The 17,610-nt window shown below is 35.1% G+C and overlaps 1 protein-coding gene across 1 annotated transcript; it reads right to left on the bottom strand.

The window, feature by feature from the left end:
* Positions 1-3,070: 3,070 nt before the first annotated feature.
* LOC110092301 (kinesin-like protein KIN-5A) lies at positions 3,071-17,039 on the bottom strand. Its single transcript, XM_028698537.1, has 22 exons — positions 16,477-17,039; positions 16,281-16,410; positions 16,029-16,184; positions 14,706-15,179; positions 14,373-14,470; positions 14,128-14,284; positions 13,965-14,034; positions 12,944-13,020; positions 12,767-12,820; positions 12,605-12,685; positions 12,413-12,524; positions 6,818-6,904; positions 6,528-6,703; positions 6,241-6,402; positions 6,056-6,163; positions 5,805-5,963; positions 5,629-5,712; positions 4,270-4,475; positions 4,065-4,166; positions 3,701-3,810; positions 3,387-3,538; positions 3,071-3,298 (listed from the first exon to the last, which is right to left on the bottom strand). The coding sequence occupies exons 1-22, from the start codon at positions 16,644-16,646 to the stop codon at positions 3,071-3,073; spliced, it is 3,153 nt and encodes a 1,050-aa protein (XP_028554370.1). The 5' UTR covers positions 16,647-17,039.
* Between the last annotated feature and the right edge of the window lie 571 nt (positions 17,040-17,610).

Below are 17,610 nucleotides of genomic sequence, written 5' to 3'. Positions count from 1 at the left end.
AAATTATTGCTATTATACGATAGGTTTATAACCTATTCGACCTCTTTTACGACTAGCCTTAATCGAAAGTTCTCTCCTTTTATTGGGAGGGGTAATTAACTATAGGGGCTTGCGCCTATAGGAAACCAGAACTCAGATCAAAAAGTCCTCACCAAATGAGGGTGAAATCTCTGGGTAGTGTCTTATCTAAAACCTAATATGCCTTTTGAAAATTCCCCCAGAACCAAATCTCATTAAAACTCTCTACCGTCATCGTCACACAAATAATTAAAAGAAAAATAGACAGATGGCGCGGAGAGGCCGGGATCACACACACATACCATGATGGAATTTTCGGAGCCCACAGTGGATTGTTTGAGAAGGCCATGTTTGATCTAATCATCAATATTGCTCCATACCTGGTGGTCTGGCTGAAGTGCGATGTTACTTGAAAATTTGGGAGTCTGTTGGTAGTCCGACGGTGGTTTGGCAAAACTTCGGCATCGGGTGGTGGTCCGATAGAACTCCAGTGTCGGGTAGTGGTCTGATAGAACTCCGACGTCAGGTGGGGGTCGGGCAAACTCTTATGTCGAGTGGTGGTCCGGCGGAACTCCTGCGTCACGTGGTGGTCTTGCAGAACTCCGAAGTTGGGCAGTAAACTGGTGGAACTCTGGTGTCAGGGGGTGGTACGGCAGAACTCCGGAGTCAAGTGGTGGTCTGACGGAACTCCGTGCGGTGGTCGAGGAGACAAGGAGGCAAGAGTAATCTCCGATCTCTCTCCTTTTTCTTAGACTTAGGGGTCATTTTTTAAGAGAAATGAGGGGTCTATTTATAGATTTCCTAAAGTGGCATGACCCGTAAATAGGAGGAATATCAAGGGTAAATGGGGAGTGGTTTGGATGGACGGCCGATGTTGAATCCCTTGATCGTGGACCGTTTGCTAGATATTTGAAGGTCTTAATGATGTCGGAATTCCGTGATCTTAGGCTCGATGGAATTTTGTCATCGAGTCACTCAATTCGACTATAAGCATGTAACGTTTGGAAACCGTTTGGTAATACAAACTATGTTTTGAACCTTCCAACTGTGCTTCAAGTCCTTGATTTGGACTCATTTAGGCTCGGATTGAGTTGAATTTGGTACCGTTGGGTTCGTATTCTCGAGACGTTTAGTTTGACTGTAACTTTGCTGAAATCGGAATTCAGATGGTCCCAATTTTAATTTCAAAATTTTCAAAGTTGATTTTGCCTCAAGATTCATGCCTAATCATAATTTTTTTTTTTTTTATGATGTATCACTTTCGTCTGAGACAACTTTTTAACAACATTTTAAAACAACTTTTCAATATAAACATTTATAAAGTGTTTTAAAAATTAATAAGAAAATTTTCTTAAATGAAGTCTGCTTTTTTTTAAACATATTTTTATTCATAGTCTAGGTCTTGCGACTTATTACATTTCCCGTTAAACTTTAAGATCTTATTTGGGATTACTTTTTTATTGCTTTTAAAATAGCTTTTTAGTTTAAATTTTTTTTTGAATTAGAATTTTTTGTACTAGAAATTAGCTTTATAAAATTACTCCAAACGAAACCTAAATTGCACAAAGTAGCTAATTTTTGTTTATAACTTTGTTTGAGATAATTTTTTTGCTGCATACAAAAAAATTTTATACCAAATAAAATAACTTTGAAAAGCAAGAAAACTATGCTCTTAAAACAGACTAAAAATTTTTGTACTTAATAAAAAAATAGTAAAAAAGTCGAATAAAAAAAGCCTAAATCTCTTCGGTTTAGTCCGTGCGATTCATTACTTAAACATTTCGCGCGAAGTAGCCCGCACCAAGTGCTGCTCGCCCAGCCCTAATCTGGATTCGACCTTGCCTGAATCTTCCGTTTGTATAGCTTCACGCAATCCCGCCTGCTGCAACGGGACTCCTTTCAATAACGTCGTGTGTTCTCGCACGCCAGCTCGGGAAGTCACAACGTATCTGCGCTTCCATCTAGCAGTTCGCGCGCCTCGACCTCCCCATCTACCTTCGAAGCTACCAACAACTGAAGCTGGATCTTCTACCTGCACGGAGATTGCAACCTTCTGAATTCTGGTGATCAACCCTACTGATAAGGGATAAATTGTATTTTTTTTCCCATAAATCTTTGCAAAACAACTGGTGCTTGTAACAACATTGCAGATCAAAACCATCCCAACCTAAGGACAAGAGCATTATAGACTTGGCCTCTCCAGGAGCACCTGCAACTGACCATGATCATATTAATGAAGATCATTATGATCATACCAGAAGGATCAACTGTTGAAGCATTCCACATTTGACGGTCTTCATGACCTCAATATTTAGTAGATTGGGAGACTAAAATGAATTATTTCTTTGCTTGATATGAGATGGATGACATATAATGTATCAAATTTACCAAAATTGGAATACATTATTTGTGATATTGATTTACAGGGAGTTGCCCACATCTTTGTCTGGTGTGAACAGTGAAATCTTATTACTGTTTAGCTTAGAGGAAATACTGTGTCCTGAGTGAGGAAACGAGGAGATTGGAACAAGTTTAATTGCATGTGCCAAAATCCTCAGACTCTTGAGGAGGATGAACCTCTGTTCTCATTCACAGGAGCATATGGTTTTTCCCTCTTGAGATTTGCATGTAAAAACCCCATTTTGCTAACTACATGTGCCAAAACCCTGAAGCTAAGAAGCACAAATGTCTCGCACTCTTTTGCTTCTCTGGATTTTCTTTCAAAACACAACACTGACCAAGCCCAGAAGTTAACAGGCATTTTAGGAGAGAAAAAAGAACTAGTAATTGATTGATAGAAAATGCGTGCATTTATTTAATTTAATTTAATAACCCTAATCAAGGGGTAAAACCCTCTGTATGTTTCAATGGCATATCGAAGATACACTGCACTACTTATAACATGCTACAAGTGTTTTTTTTTTTCCTCAGCTTTTTTACTCTACAGTTTAGCCGGGTTGGCAAAGGTTATGTGATAGAAGTGAAGAACGATTGAATGTTCTCAATCCCTTATCTGTACAGAGTGCTGGATGCATCTTTCTTGAGCTCTCACTTAATATTGTGTAGTTAAGGGAACTCTAGAATCTCTCAAGGCCTGCGAATGATACTCATATGCTGTATATAGATGCTTTATATCACCATTTGCTTGTTTGCAAGCAGATTTGGACTCCCAGAATCCCTTAAGCAGTTCTTCAAAGGCTGGTGTTTTTAACTCCTCGATGGATGCCCCACCTGGAAAATTGATCACCCTCCTTGGAGTTGAAAAAGCTGGTTCATCCATCTATACAATTTTGATTTGATACAACAATCAAATTTAACAGGTTTGTTTTACTAAAGGGTGCCCTGTAGTTAATGTGCTTACGGCTTACCGTATATTCTTGTTCTAAGCATCTTGCAGCATTTTCTGTGATCTCGACAATCTTTTGATAGTGTCCATTCCTCATGTTCCACAGGTCCCTTTGAGATGGGGCGATAAAGGAACAGATGCTTGCACATGCATCATGATCATGTTTTAAAGAACCTGGTGATTATGCAGATATGTGAAAACCAAAATAGATGGAGAATTATCACTAATAAACACATGAAAATACTTGTTCTTTCAAAGTGAGCTACTAATTCAAAAACATGTATAACTTGAATCCTGGTTTGCCAGACAAATCAAAGAGAGGAATGAAAAGCTTACTGTCCAAAGAGGATTGAATACTCTTGTTTCCTACATCAACGTGCTCTAGCGCTGTCGTGGTAGCAGAAGACAAGTTTGCTCTTCGTTGCTGATTGGATTCCATTCCATTCCTAAGCAAAAATATTTGAGTGCCAATTCAGAATTAGAATTATGAATATGTGCTGATCATTTTGGTGAGTGAATCAAATTGGGTGCCAAAGTGATTAAAGTCATTTTTAACCCAAAAGCTTAAGCATACGGGAAAAGACAACTACTTGATGTGCTTACAACTTATATTCAACTATTCAATGTAGATTAAACTTAGTACTCTCATGTGCTTTTACTGTTCATTCATCTACTTCAAAATCTTTGAAATTTTGCTCACCTAACTATTGATTCCACTGATGCTACATTTCCTTTCGTCAAGCTCAACAAAGAATCCTGAGCATTTTTCCATAGCAGTGAACCAATTTTTATGTCTGCCATGCTGCATATCACAGAAAATATTTGTATATAAGGATGTTATTTTACTTCAAACTTTAGCATAAAATAAAATTTTCTCTTGCAAGTGGCTTGATAAGCATATTTACCATTCTTTCAGGCCTTCTTCCAAGCAGCATCTTCCGTTTTCCACTGCCACAGTATCCTGAAGGTGATGGTTTTCAGTTTCTTCCATGTATAACTCCCATTTCTCTTTAACAAATGATGTGAAACTTTGAGCATTAGAGATTTCGTTTTGTAGATCATGTGTTCGATCAGCAGCACTTGCTTTGAGAGTGTCAACTGCTGTTTGAACCTACAAAACAAATATCAAAGATAAAATGATGCAAGGAATAGCAATTCACCCTAGTTAATCTAGTTCAAAAGTTTACTAAATCAAATGCAATTAAGTGCTTCATTTTATGATTTACGACAATAAACATATATGGCTACATGTCATGCTATGCCTCATCTTCAAAGAGATGTTTCATGAAGGGAACGCATATATGTATTCGTTCACATGCAACTAGGTCAGTGTGCTAAGTTAGTCATTAAATGTCTCTGAAACTGTGATAATTTTTAAAGAAACTATCTACATTAGCTAAGTAGTTATTTCATGTTTCATATAAAAATGTCAAGCAGTATACACAAAGAGGAAGAGAGAAAAAGGTATGAGAGAAAAATTTACTGGTTGTCTCCTCTTCTCTCTATTTTTTCCTCATTTTTTTTCCTTCTCTTTTTCTCCTTACCTTTCATATTTGTGCAAGGGACTGGTATTTTTTCATACAAGTTCCATATATTTTCCAACTTTTGTCAAATACTATTATGCAACACAGAAGGTTAAAATTGACAATTTGACATCAATATTAAGCTTATGAGTATGATTCTCAAATGAGATTTTGCTAAATAATAAGTTTAATCAGAATTCACATAAAATAAACTAAAAAATAGAGCTCATGAACTGCATGCCATGACAAAGGCTTTTCGTGCAAAGTACCTAACAAATGAAATCCATAGTACAAAAGCAAGCCTTATTAGATAAAATAGAACTAGGAATGTATGCGGGCAATATGTCACCGAACATCGAACACATTTAGCATTCATATCATTTAGCTTACCTAAGCAGTTAACACGACCTCGTGAAATCGAAGCCACCCAATTCAAAATACGGAAGTCCATCAATTTAACATGGGAATGATTATGGATCTATAAGAATCATTTTTGGCAATAAATCAATCCATAAATCCAATAGACCATAGCATAGCTAGTAGTTCCTAACATAACTTCAGTAGATTGTAAGCAGGTCAAACCAAATTTGATGCAAACCACCTACTCAAGCACCATTATGTGGATTGATTGAGGATGACATTTATAAGAACACTATAGTAATGCACCAATGATGATAGTTTCCAGTGTACAAAATTGCAGAAACAATTCGATGAATGATGGAACTAGAATATACTCTGTACCAGTTTTTTCTTCCGAGCATTTGAACTTGCCAACATCTCCGCCACCTTCCCTAGCAATTGCTCTTCTTCATTAGCAGCACACTCCTGCAAGAATATCTTGACTTAGGAAATATTGCAAAGGAAATCATATTTTAAGCTAGAGTAAAGCCAAATAGTTGAGAAATGCTGAGAATCACCTTAATTTTCCTCTCGAGTTCACTTAATTGTTGGTTTTGTGCAGTCTGTGTTTCTTCCATAATTTTGTTCAACATAGATACATGAACATCTAAACTATGGAAGAAGTTTGTAGTTGTATTTGAAATGGAGCGTGTTGCCTCCACAGTTCTTTGGTTTCCCTGGTTTGGTTTCCACAAACAGTATTAGTAGTGAGCATAAGTTCGGCTAATAAAATAGAACAAGTTTTGCATGTTCATGAAAAAACACCAACCTCTCTTTGCAGTTTTGCAAATGTATTCAATTTAACCTCTTGATTAGAAAGGCTACTTTCAAGCTCTTTCAGCAAATTCTCTGCCTCCCAAGCAATACTTTTAAGGCACTATTGAAAAGGGAATAAATCAAACCTAAGGAAGCAGTTTTGGAGCAGAAATTTGCGAGAATGTAAGTAATACTTACTTCATCAAGAGAAGAAGAATTTGTTAACATTTGTGAGTACAACTTCCCCAAAGTTACTCGAGAATTTTGATCTATTTCTCCTGCCAAACCATCCATCGTTGCTATTCCTGAGCCATACAGAGCTTTCAGTTTTTCAACCCATGCTATAAGTTCTGTAGCAGCCTGGGTATGAAATCAATATATAAGTAGATTTTCAAATACATAAGGTATAAATAATAACTTCTGCCTCTCCAGACAATTCCATAATTTTGACAAAAAAATACACGGTTGAGCATTTTAGGTGTTACCATAGCCTTCGTTGAAACAAATGATTGCATGCCTTCCTCTATTTTTTTTAGTTGATTCTCTTGCTGCATCGCAGAAGTTAAGACAACTTTATGTAAATTTTGCAGTTGTTGAGTCAATTGTGATTGGAACTTCTGGACAGTAATTTTATTCCTCTCTTCTATCTTATCTTTGTTCTCTGAAAATGACCATATTTGAAGATATCAGTATAAAATGTTCTCTTCCGTCGTTCTGAATGAGCAACAAAAACTATTATTAACCAATTGGACGCTTATAAAATCTAGCTACTAACCAATTTTGCAGCACAATCCAGAAATATCTGCAGCAGCATGCTCTAGCTCTAATCGAAGAGCACGGGCATGTTCAACAAGCCCTTTTTCTGGAAGGAATGAAACAAATAATAGATCATCTAAAAATGTAAATGGGAAACATGGCACTTGCATAGCATTAGAATTCTGGAGTATGTAACATATCAAACAAAAAAGAAAAAGGAGTTTCTTAATATACTGCATTATTTTCCTTATCTCAACTATTTCTGAATGTGCTTTATAAAAATTTTTCATCCTTTCTTTTTTATTACGAGATGCTTATGATATTAACTTTATTTATACCAATCTTAAATTGCAATTTCTATGCAAGCTACTTTTCTTTCCCTTTGTATGCATTTTTTTATTGATTCCATCTGCCCGCTTAATTGGTGACTCTAACATCCTTCGTAAATAAATGCCCAGGCCAACAAAGTCTATTCTCTAAACTTCATCATCCGATCCATAGGTGCTGCTCAAATTCTTCTCAAATACAAGTAATTTTTTACTTTTATCTTGTCAAGTGTAGCACTATATTCATAATAATTATCAGTGTTGTCACATTTAACTTATTTACCCTTTATTTAGGCTCCAAATACTTGGATCATACAAAAGAATTGGTTTTATTTCCCCATTACTTGTAGATGAATTTCTAGTTTTCTTAAGAATTATAGCGAATTTTGGATTTTTTTTAAGGCATTGAGTGATGGGGACATCAGATTTCGACACGTGTACCATCGCCGGCGACGCAGATCGACGGCTACGATCCAGAGTCTCTATTTCTGATTTATTTACATTTTATGTCATGAGTGTATTTTCTTTAGTTTTCCAAGTTTGCCCCTGAGGGTCTTGTTTCACTTATGTAGCCCTGAGGGCATTTATGTCATTTCAGTTATGTTTATTTTGGCCTCCTTATATGAGGCATCATGCATTGTAATAGTTTAGTTTTTGGATGAATGAAAATTTGACATTTCTTGTTCTCTTTGTGACTGCAAACCTCCACAATCTCTTAGTGAGTTCGTAGGAGAAGCTAGATCTCTTTGTGAGTTCTAGATCTTCTTGTTCTACTAATTTTCTTCCCATTATTTCTCGTGGTCGATTCGTCGTCGTGGAGATTGGATTGAAGCAATTGTGGAGAGTGGAATTCCCGTTTGAATCCCAAGTTTTCCCCTGTCGCCGCCCCTCCCTGGCTTGCCCAGGCCGCCGGCCTGCAGCCCCCTTCCGCCGACCAACAGCCACCGTCCAGCCCCCATGCCGCCGGCTCCCTTTCCCCCTTCTTGCCGCCGCCTCCTCCCCACTCCTTGAATTTTGAATTTGAATGTTTTATGAGCCATTACTTGTTTCCTAATTTAGCTCCTTAATTTTAGGCAATCAATTTAATTGAATTTCAATTTCAAATTTGAAATTCAAATTGATCCAATTGATTGCCCTCATATTAGGAAGTTATTTCCCCTTAAGAAATCTAAAATTTTATTTCAGATTTTGTAAAATCTGTGAATGAAGTATGTGGTCCCCATCTATTCAAAACATCAAGCCACATCACCCTCTTTACATGGCCGGCCCCCTCTCCCTCTCTCTTCCCTATTAATTCTCTTTTAATGCCACCTTAACCCTTTCCCTCCAAAGTAATTTCAATTTCAAAATCTGGAAACTGGAATTTATTTTCCCCACACTTTTTTTGGAAGTATGAATAAACAATTCAGATTTTCTCTTTTGTTTTTCCCTCACAGCCCCACCCGCCTCCTCTCTTACCCGCCTCCTCTCTCCTCACCTGAATAATACAATTTCAGAAATCTGAAATTGATTTCTTATAAAGCTTTTCTCTCCTACCTGTGCCGTCTCTAGATTTTAAATTTGAGGCTTCGTTATCATTAGTTATTTGCATTACATAAATCTTTGATTGTTATTTTGCAAGTTCCTGTAATCCCTACATGTAATCTATTGCCATTACTTAATCTATCAACGCCATATTCTTAAACTCAAACTTGAGCAAACAAAGAGTTATTTGGTAGCAAGGTAAAATTCATCGCTTTTATTAATTTCTCAAATGCAATTCTTGTTCACCGCATGTTGATTCACATCATTGAGTAATAAGAAATTATTAATTAAGAAATTTATTATTAATTAATATTTCAAATTTGATGTCAGCACAGTTAATACATGTGTTTAATTATTACTTGTGGTCTTAGATTGACATAAAGAGGCTTCAGTGTTGACGAAATCTGATCTGTTTGAGCTCGGTGACATGTTCATTTTATAGTAAGTCAGAGCTTCTTGACTCCTAACACATTAATGTTAATCTGCGCCTATTTAATCATGGATTCATGTTGTCTGCAATCAGGTTTTCTTATTAATATGATCTGACCATGATATATGTTGATATTTTATGCATGCTCTCAACTTAATATTTGAATTTATTCTAAGTAATTACTGTACTGGTGATACTGTAGCATGCTATAATGTGAATTTCTCTTCATTGGCATGGTTATGATAATTATTCAGATCTCATACTTACATGATCAGTTTATAAAAATTCTCACCATCGATCTCATCATTCTTGGCATTCTTCTCAGAGTAAGGATTATCATTCATCTTATCAAAATGATGAGAACTATGACCTTAAACCAAAGTAGATTAGTCAGCGTTGTGTTCCATCACAGCCTTTTGATCATTATCGATATTATGATTCATCAACTCGTCAACAATTTCAACTGATCATGCAAGGAATTTTATCTCAGTTGGACAAAATCTTGGAAGCCCTTAATAGCTTTAAAGAAGAATTTCATGAACAAACATATTCTATTGAGGCTATATGTGCAACACAAGCCAAAGTCCATGCAGCAGATGAATCTCTTAAGGTTGATGATAAGATGTTCCACCTTTTTGAGTTTGTAGTTTGATCTAAGGCCTAAACCAAATACGTTGCCTAAGGCTAATAGTGAATTTATGATGATGGTCTTTATGAAGATGTTTGTGAAGGCACCTATTGTTTTATGAAGAACGGGATGATTATGAGTTATCAATACCTGCATTATTATTTTTTAGAGGTTGATTTGAGATATTATCAAAGATTATCGAATTTTTGAAATGTGTTAAAAAAATGAATTCTTGTTTGAACTACAGCGCAACGGCTTTGCACCTTTGAGCGTTGAGGCATTGGGGTCTAAAGTGCAGTGGTGCCCAGAATGATTGTTGTGGCGTTGAAGCTTTTGTTCTACACTAATTTTGGATTCTACATGCAGCTCTTCAGCCTTGGGTCTTAGCGTTACGGTGCTAGGCCACTAAAATCGTTTTTTATATATATTTTTCTCCACTCACACGTCCTCCCTCACTCCACCGCCAGCTTGCATGAGAAGGAAACGAGAGAGGGAGAGGAGTTAGGAGGAGAGAGAGAAGGAGAAAATTTGATTCTACTTGTCGGATTGCTTCGTCGCTTTTTATGAAAATTGTTCCAATTGAGAGAGGTGACTTATTCCCTACTCTTGTTTTCAAAGATTTCGAGTTAACCGTTTAATTCTCCCCGGAACTGATTTTATTGCATTTTTTCGATTTTAATGAACTTCTACTGTACAACTTTTTGTATGTTATAGTACTGAGCATTATGGACATTTTGACTGGTTAATTTCTATATTGTACCAATTAAAATAGAAGTTATTGTCTTTTGTATGATTTAGATTGAATAAATAATTTGGTGTTATTTTATTTTATCAATATAGGCATTGAGAATGAAAATGTGTGTATGATTGGATAATAGTTGATCACCATTACTGTTATATTAATGTGATAATAATATGTGTATAAAAGACATGCTGATGTTATTGATTCATTATACAACTACTAATTCATCACTATTGTTATTGTTACCGTTATTTATTGTACTGCTTGTAAGATACTAGCTATAGTGAACACGCGATTATTTATTGTATTACTGTATGTCACGATGACAGTTATTTTATCGATTTGGCACTCGGTTGGTTCATTGGTTTATTGGATTCCCACTGTACAGCTTTATTGGCTTCTACACCATTCTATTTTATTATTTATAGATCATTATTGTATGTGAGTTTTATTGTTTTTGCACAGACTCTATGTTCATATTAATTGTTACTGCTATGAATTGATTGATGACATGCATAATGCTTATTTACCGTGCTTTAAGTCAGTTGTAGGTTTTAGTGATCTACTGAGTTTTTTAGCTCATTATATGTTGTTTAAATGATTTCAAGCTATGAGGTGTGCGAGATTGATCAGATTAGGATTCTCTAGGTTTAATGTTAGTTTATTTTTTTATGTCTTATAGCTATTCTTTTGTACTCAAGACTAGAGCGATATGTAATTCCCGAGTAGTGTATATGATTTTTTGAGTAATGAATACAATTATATTTTGAGGTTTTGATTATTAGTTTTAGTTTCTGTTGTTATTATTATGGAAATAGATAGATCTGATGTTAAAATTTAAAAGATATAGAAATAATTCTTCCAATTTTAATTTTAGGTCATTACAGATTAGGCCTATGACTAATGGAATGCTTGAGCTTGACAATGTTGTTCAATATAAGATAATAATTTCTGAAAATTCTTGGAGTATATTGTTCCAATTCACCTATTATTTCAGGAGACGCGCCATTTTAGATGTTTATTGTTTGCTTCAATTACACCTAGCATAAATTGAATTTGTAATGCCACTGCCAACGTCATCCCCTTACCCCTTATTATTGTTGTTCCACATTTCAAAGATCCAACAAGTGTTTAAACTTTGTAACTATCTAGCGTCCAAGCTTTTAAAATTGTATTTGTTGGACGACTTCTTATGTCTATACTGCATGGATGCTTGTTCCATCAGATGATCCAGTGGTGTCACTTCGTCCATGGCTTCCACCGAACTCTTCAGTGGAAGAGTTTTTTGCTGGCCAAATGAACTGATGCAGTACAAATCAACTATTTTAGCCTAGAAATTTATATAAGCTAAGCAAAAGAAAACAAATAAGGCAGAAAACAATTGAACAATATCAATTTCAACTCTTTTTCAGAAACATATTTACTTATGGACTAATTTTCATAATTTTTAATTGATTTATTTTATTTGGTTTAATTATCTATTTTGGTTAAGTTTAGGTTTATACATTATAGATATGATATTTTTTTTCTAGAAAAAAAGCCTATCCAAAATTGTAGGCCTTATCTATGTACCTATTTGTATGATAGAGATTGATGACATGTAGTTTTCTTCATTATTATTAATTGGAATGAATAAAATTATTTTTTGCCAATTGAGTGCTCCTTAGATTCTTATTATGTGCATATTTTTTTCCATTTTTCCCTCCATTAAAAATTCACCAAGTACTAGAATTGCGGAATGACCACTCAAAATCTGCATATAAACAACTCTAATGCCACAGTATATGTTTGTAGGCTAGTAAAAAAAAAGTGAAAAGGAAAGGTGCAGGCTATGCAGTAGGATGGATAAAAACACAAAACTACAACATAATTATTAATACAGCAATTTGTGCAGTAGAAAGTTCCTTTTTAGACATAGAAAGCCCTATGTGATCTTAAAAAGTATAATTCCACAATTAACCAACCGGAATGGAGGAGATTCATTATCAGATATTCCTTTTCCCTTATTGTACACTTTGCCTTTTGACATCTTTCTTCCAGGTCAACAACCATGTTTTCATGGTCTTTCAATTTTTTCTGTATAAAGGGAATATATTAAGTGAAATTTGATTCCTATCAGGGGTTAGGAATGGATTTAAAGGTAGAGGTTAATATACCTGGGCATTGTCGAACTTTTCACTTAACTGTTCACTCAAATGTTGTTGTGAATCGTAAAGCTCTTGAAGCCCAATTAATTGCTGGTCTCAACATTATATTCATAGTTAGAAACCATTCTAAAAGCTAGCTCTGAGACATACTGATCAAAATATAGAAGATACCTTATCTTTTGATTCCAATTCGAATTCCATGCTTTCCATTTTCTCTGCTATAGCCTGAAATAATGCATGAGGGTTGTTTGGTTATTAAGTGATGAAGACATTATAAAAAAAAAAAAGAAGTGATGAAGACATTATATGCTTGATGCAGTTATGCTAACTGTTATATTACATGCTAACCTTCTTCTCAGCTTCTTCTTGCTGGAACTGATCCCTGGGGATGTATATTCCGTTTTTCTCTCTTGCAGCATTTACTTCTGCACAAGAGGTAAAATGTATGTCATAAAGAAATTCTGAAGACAATCGACTATGCAATAAATCTGAGCAAAACTAAAAGGTACAAACTCCTCAAACTACTTGGTGCTATGTGGATTGTGCTTTAGGTGTATGATTATGATAGAACTTGATGATCAAAACAACACACAACAATATAAAAGAAAACAACAACTGACTCCAAATAGATTCAAAAATAACTCCAAGAGAACTGTTTTTTTTAATTTTCAATCAAAGCAAGACAAGATACTAGTTGATTCACTGTTTGAGAGGAGAATCATCTCTCCCACAATTCCTAGCAACTACTAGGAACCCAAACACCTCACAAAAACTGTTGTAAAAATTCAAAACATAACATAAAAATCCTAACCCTCCATAATCTCTCCCTTAAACAGCTCAAATATCCTAATAAATGCCCCTTGTATCTTTCCCAAAGAACCCCCTTTTTTCCAAAGAGTTCCCTCCCAAAGCTTCTTCTCATATAGCTGCCAACTGCATCACATTACAAAATTATTTCTTAGTAATTTTTTGTGTGCTCCTCTAAATTTCTATGTCAATTTCTCCAAGAAATCTGAGACCTAAGATGGAAAACATTAAAGTTCTTAGACATTTCTATATGATATGATTGAGGGTGGATGAGTCAACTATATATGTTTGTGTATTGATCTCCACGCATTGCACATACTTGTGCAATGGTTTTTCAGCGTCAAACGGAGGTGGAGCCAGAATGATTTTCTGGGGCGCTAATTACTTGGAACATTAAATTTAAAGAGGACACCGAAAATAACAAAGAGTTCGGATAGAGTTTTGGTGACTGTTACTTGAAGTTACTCAAATGTAAAGAAGGAAGAGGGAGCAGGATAAATAAACTGATGGATTATGACTGATCGCTGAGAAAGAGAGTAATCTAGATTTAATGTTCACAGACCTTGTTTGAGACGGTCAATCTCAGAGCATAACTCTTTCATCACTGCAGATTTCGTCATTTTTTGATTAATCTGCAAAATGATAACAGGGAAAAAAATAGTTAAATGTGTGATCACAGAAAGAGAATTCACTTACACTAGCATACAACTAGATGTGTTGAAAACCTCTGGTTTGTTCTTTATATTTTTGGCACGATGTGCATAATCTAATGTGCTCAGTGTCTCTTCTAAACACTGAATAGAGGGTGATATAGTTGCAATGATACAAGTCTTTGTTCTTCCTCCCAAGGAATCCCTCAGTAATCTTGTCAATTTGCTCTCTCTGACAAATCAAATAACACAACACCTCAGCACAAAGATATCTAACAGTATATTTGAACACAATATAGGACGCCATTTGTTAATGTCACCTGTAAGGAATATGGCCAATGTGCTCAACAAGTGCATTTATGACACGGCCAAGAGTAAGCAAACTTTTATTTATCTCTCCAGCCTCCCTTGCTCTCCCCTGCAATAGCATAACCTCTTCATGGTCATGGAAAAGTTTTGCACAGGTGGCCATGCAATGAAAGATTAAAGCAACTGTGAGTTCCAATAAAATATTTCTGTTTTCTATATACTCACCTCTTGCGAGCTTAATTGTTGTGTTTGTTTGATAAAGATAAAACTCCAACTTTCCATAAAGCATTTCAACGCAAATCAAATCATTTCAAAACACTGGGGTATGCAAAGGTTTTGCTTACCTCACGAGCACCTGATCTGGAAATATTCTCCGAACCAGCTAAATCCACAAGATTAAGCTTCCCAATTTTGATCAGTTCTTCACCCTCTGGAGTAACCTCCTTGATCTGAATTATGATTGAAAATATGGAATGAGAACGACTGCTCTGCTTGTTAAGTAGAGTCTCTGCCGTGCGCCTCTTTGCAGAACCTCTATCTAGTATCTTGTATATCTCACTAGCAGAGCAAACTATCTCCTCCTCTAGTCCTCTAACAAAGACACCTCCTTTCCCATCTTCCATGAGAGCTATAGGTTTCTTAGATTTATCATCCGATATCTTAAGCTCATCTGGAGCCAAAAGATCTGTTATTTCCTCGTTATACAGCTCCAGAAAACTAACTTTCATGCTGTAGTCCGCACACTGTGCTTCAAGTGATTCAAAAATCTGCCGAACAGACCTTGGGATTACACCTGCATCACTGGAGAACTCCCCATGCTAGCAGAACAATGGAACAACTAAAAGTTTAGTGAAATAGTAGTTATGAAGATCTGATTTACAAATGCTGATCTACAAATGATATGTTTGCTGTTCAACTTGCTGTAATCTTCAAATAGTACAATTTGAATGGATTGTTTGGTTCAATTTTATATGAAAAATATTGTATGTTAGGGAAAGTGTTTTTTACGATTTACATGCATACCACTTTATTTCATGCTATTTATATATCTAACATCCGAAATATTAATATTACATGCCTACCACTCATAGAACAAATTTGGGTGCATGAAATGAAATAATAAAGTTTATAGGATGATATGAATGATAGAAATGAATTATCCGAATGATATATTTGATATTAAAATTGTATGTGTGGTAGACATGTAATATTAATGTTTTAGATGTTAGATATATAAATAGCATAAAATAAAGTAGTATGTATGTAAATTTCCATATAATTTTTTTTAAATGATCATTTCATGATTCATGATTGATTATGTGCTTTAAGTGATTCAAATGTAGCATTGTTATTTGAATAACTGTTGCATAGTAGTGTAGAGAATTCTGATACGATGAACTCGCCGGAGTTCAAGAAGAAGAAGAAGTCGAATATGACAAGATGTGAAATCAAGATAAAATATATTTCTCATCTTTAGAGCTGAGTACAGGTACCTATAAATAGGCGGTAGGTAGTGTGCTGTACACGTGTAATATTACCATTGGTTAAAGAGGATTTAAGGTTACAGAGTATTAGCGCTAATCAATTGTAATTAGGTGTTAACAAGTAGTACTACCATCCAGATAATATTGAACCAAATAATAAATAATTTAAAAAAAAAAAAACACCTTTGCTTTCTTTCCTCCTTCCATAGTATAAGTTTTTCCAGTACCAGTCTGCCCATAGGCGAAAATTGTGCAGTTAAAGCCCTCAAGCACCTCATCAACAATTGGAGAGATGGATTGATTGAATAAATCCAGTTGTTGGGATGTTGGTCCAAAAACCTATTTAAAATCATCAGAAGAGCACTTATTCATCAGCTCAATGTATTCAAATATCTGTTCTAAAAGACAAACCAAAAGAACAAACTTATAATAAACCTTATCAAACACAAAAGTTTTATCAATCTGTTTGTTCCCAAAATTCTGAATTGCCGATACTTCTCTCTTCATCTCATTGCAGGATATCACCGCCGGCATCCGCAAGCTCTCCTCTTCCTCACTCAAAGGTCTGTCAAAATAAGCAGAGGAAACAGATCAAACTGAGAAAAATTCAACGTAATTTATCTTTATTTACCTGCATCTGAGAATAACTTGAACATTGACTCCCTTCTCCTTATCGTTCTTGCTGCTTAAATGCCCATTCCCTTCGCCTAATCGAAGATCTCTTCCATACTTTTCGCTTGGCCGAGGAATTTGAGAGGAAGGCATCGGCACTCCGCTCCCTTTCCTCTGCGAAGTGTCCATTGCCTTCCTACTCGAAGAACAAGGAAAGAAAAGAAGCCGCTTGCAGATTTAAACGATATTTTGATAAACTGAAGCTGTTTGGCTGTAGGTAGAAGGAATGAATAAGAAAGTGGCGACCGTTGCCGGCGGCGAGATTTTGAGCAGGGAAGGTAACTCAAAGGCTTGTACTTCGATTTGGAATCTGTCTTTCTTTGAGCTTTGGGATCTTTCTTCTGCTTTGGTTTCGTCCTTTTGTTTTTTTCCAAGCGAGCCATTATTGAATTTGATTGTCAGTTAGGTTGCCCAAGGAGAGGACATTTGGAGGGAAGATGGTTTATGAAACAACCTCCGAATTAACGGCAATATGCCTGGTCTCCTCTGAAGGGGTGCTAGTGTCAACGGTAACGGAGTTAAGGTACCGTTTGCTTTGGATAGCTTTAAAGTTTTATAAAATTGATTGCGAAGTTATTATGGAAAAAGTAACATAGATATTATGATTGCACAAAATAGTTTTTCATCATAAATTGTTTTTAAAAACATCAAGAAAATAGTAGCCAAAAAAATTTGTGATTGATGTCTGAAGAATAAAAATAATTAGAAAGTTGTCTCAAATAGATCATTCATAATCAATTTTATAAAATATTATAGTCATCCCAAACGTACCTTAAATTTAGATTTAATTTGGGCTAGCTCAAATCAAACTGATTTGTGATTACCATTATTCTTCATAAAATTAAAATCATTTATAATATTTTAGCACTGATAAAATTAGTGATATGCATGATTTCATAATTTTTTAATTTTTTGATAATTAATTAGATACATTAAAATTAATACTGAATAATCGGATGAATAATAGTAAATTAAAAAAAAAACTTTAATACATCATCCGATAAATTTTATTTTTTCCAACATGGTCAACAAATAAGCAAACTATTGTAAAAAATTGATTAAATTTGATCATAAATAAAACTTGATTTAACTT

This window comes from Dendrobium catenatum, unplaced genomic scaffold (genome assembly GCF_001605985.2).
Source record: "Dendrobium catenatum unplaced genomic scaffold, ASM160598v2 fragScaff_scaffold_1105, whole genome shotgun sequence".
NCBI classification, from domain to species: Eukaryota; Viridiplantae; Streptophyta; class Magnoliopsida; order Asparagales; family Orchidaceae; genus Dendrobium; species Dendrobium catenatum.
This window is presented reverse-complemented; position numbering and strand designations above follow the sequence as displayed.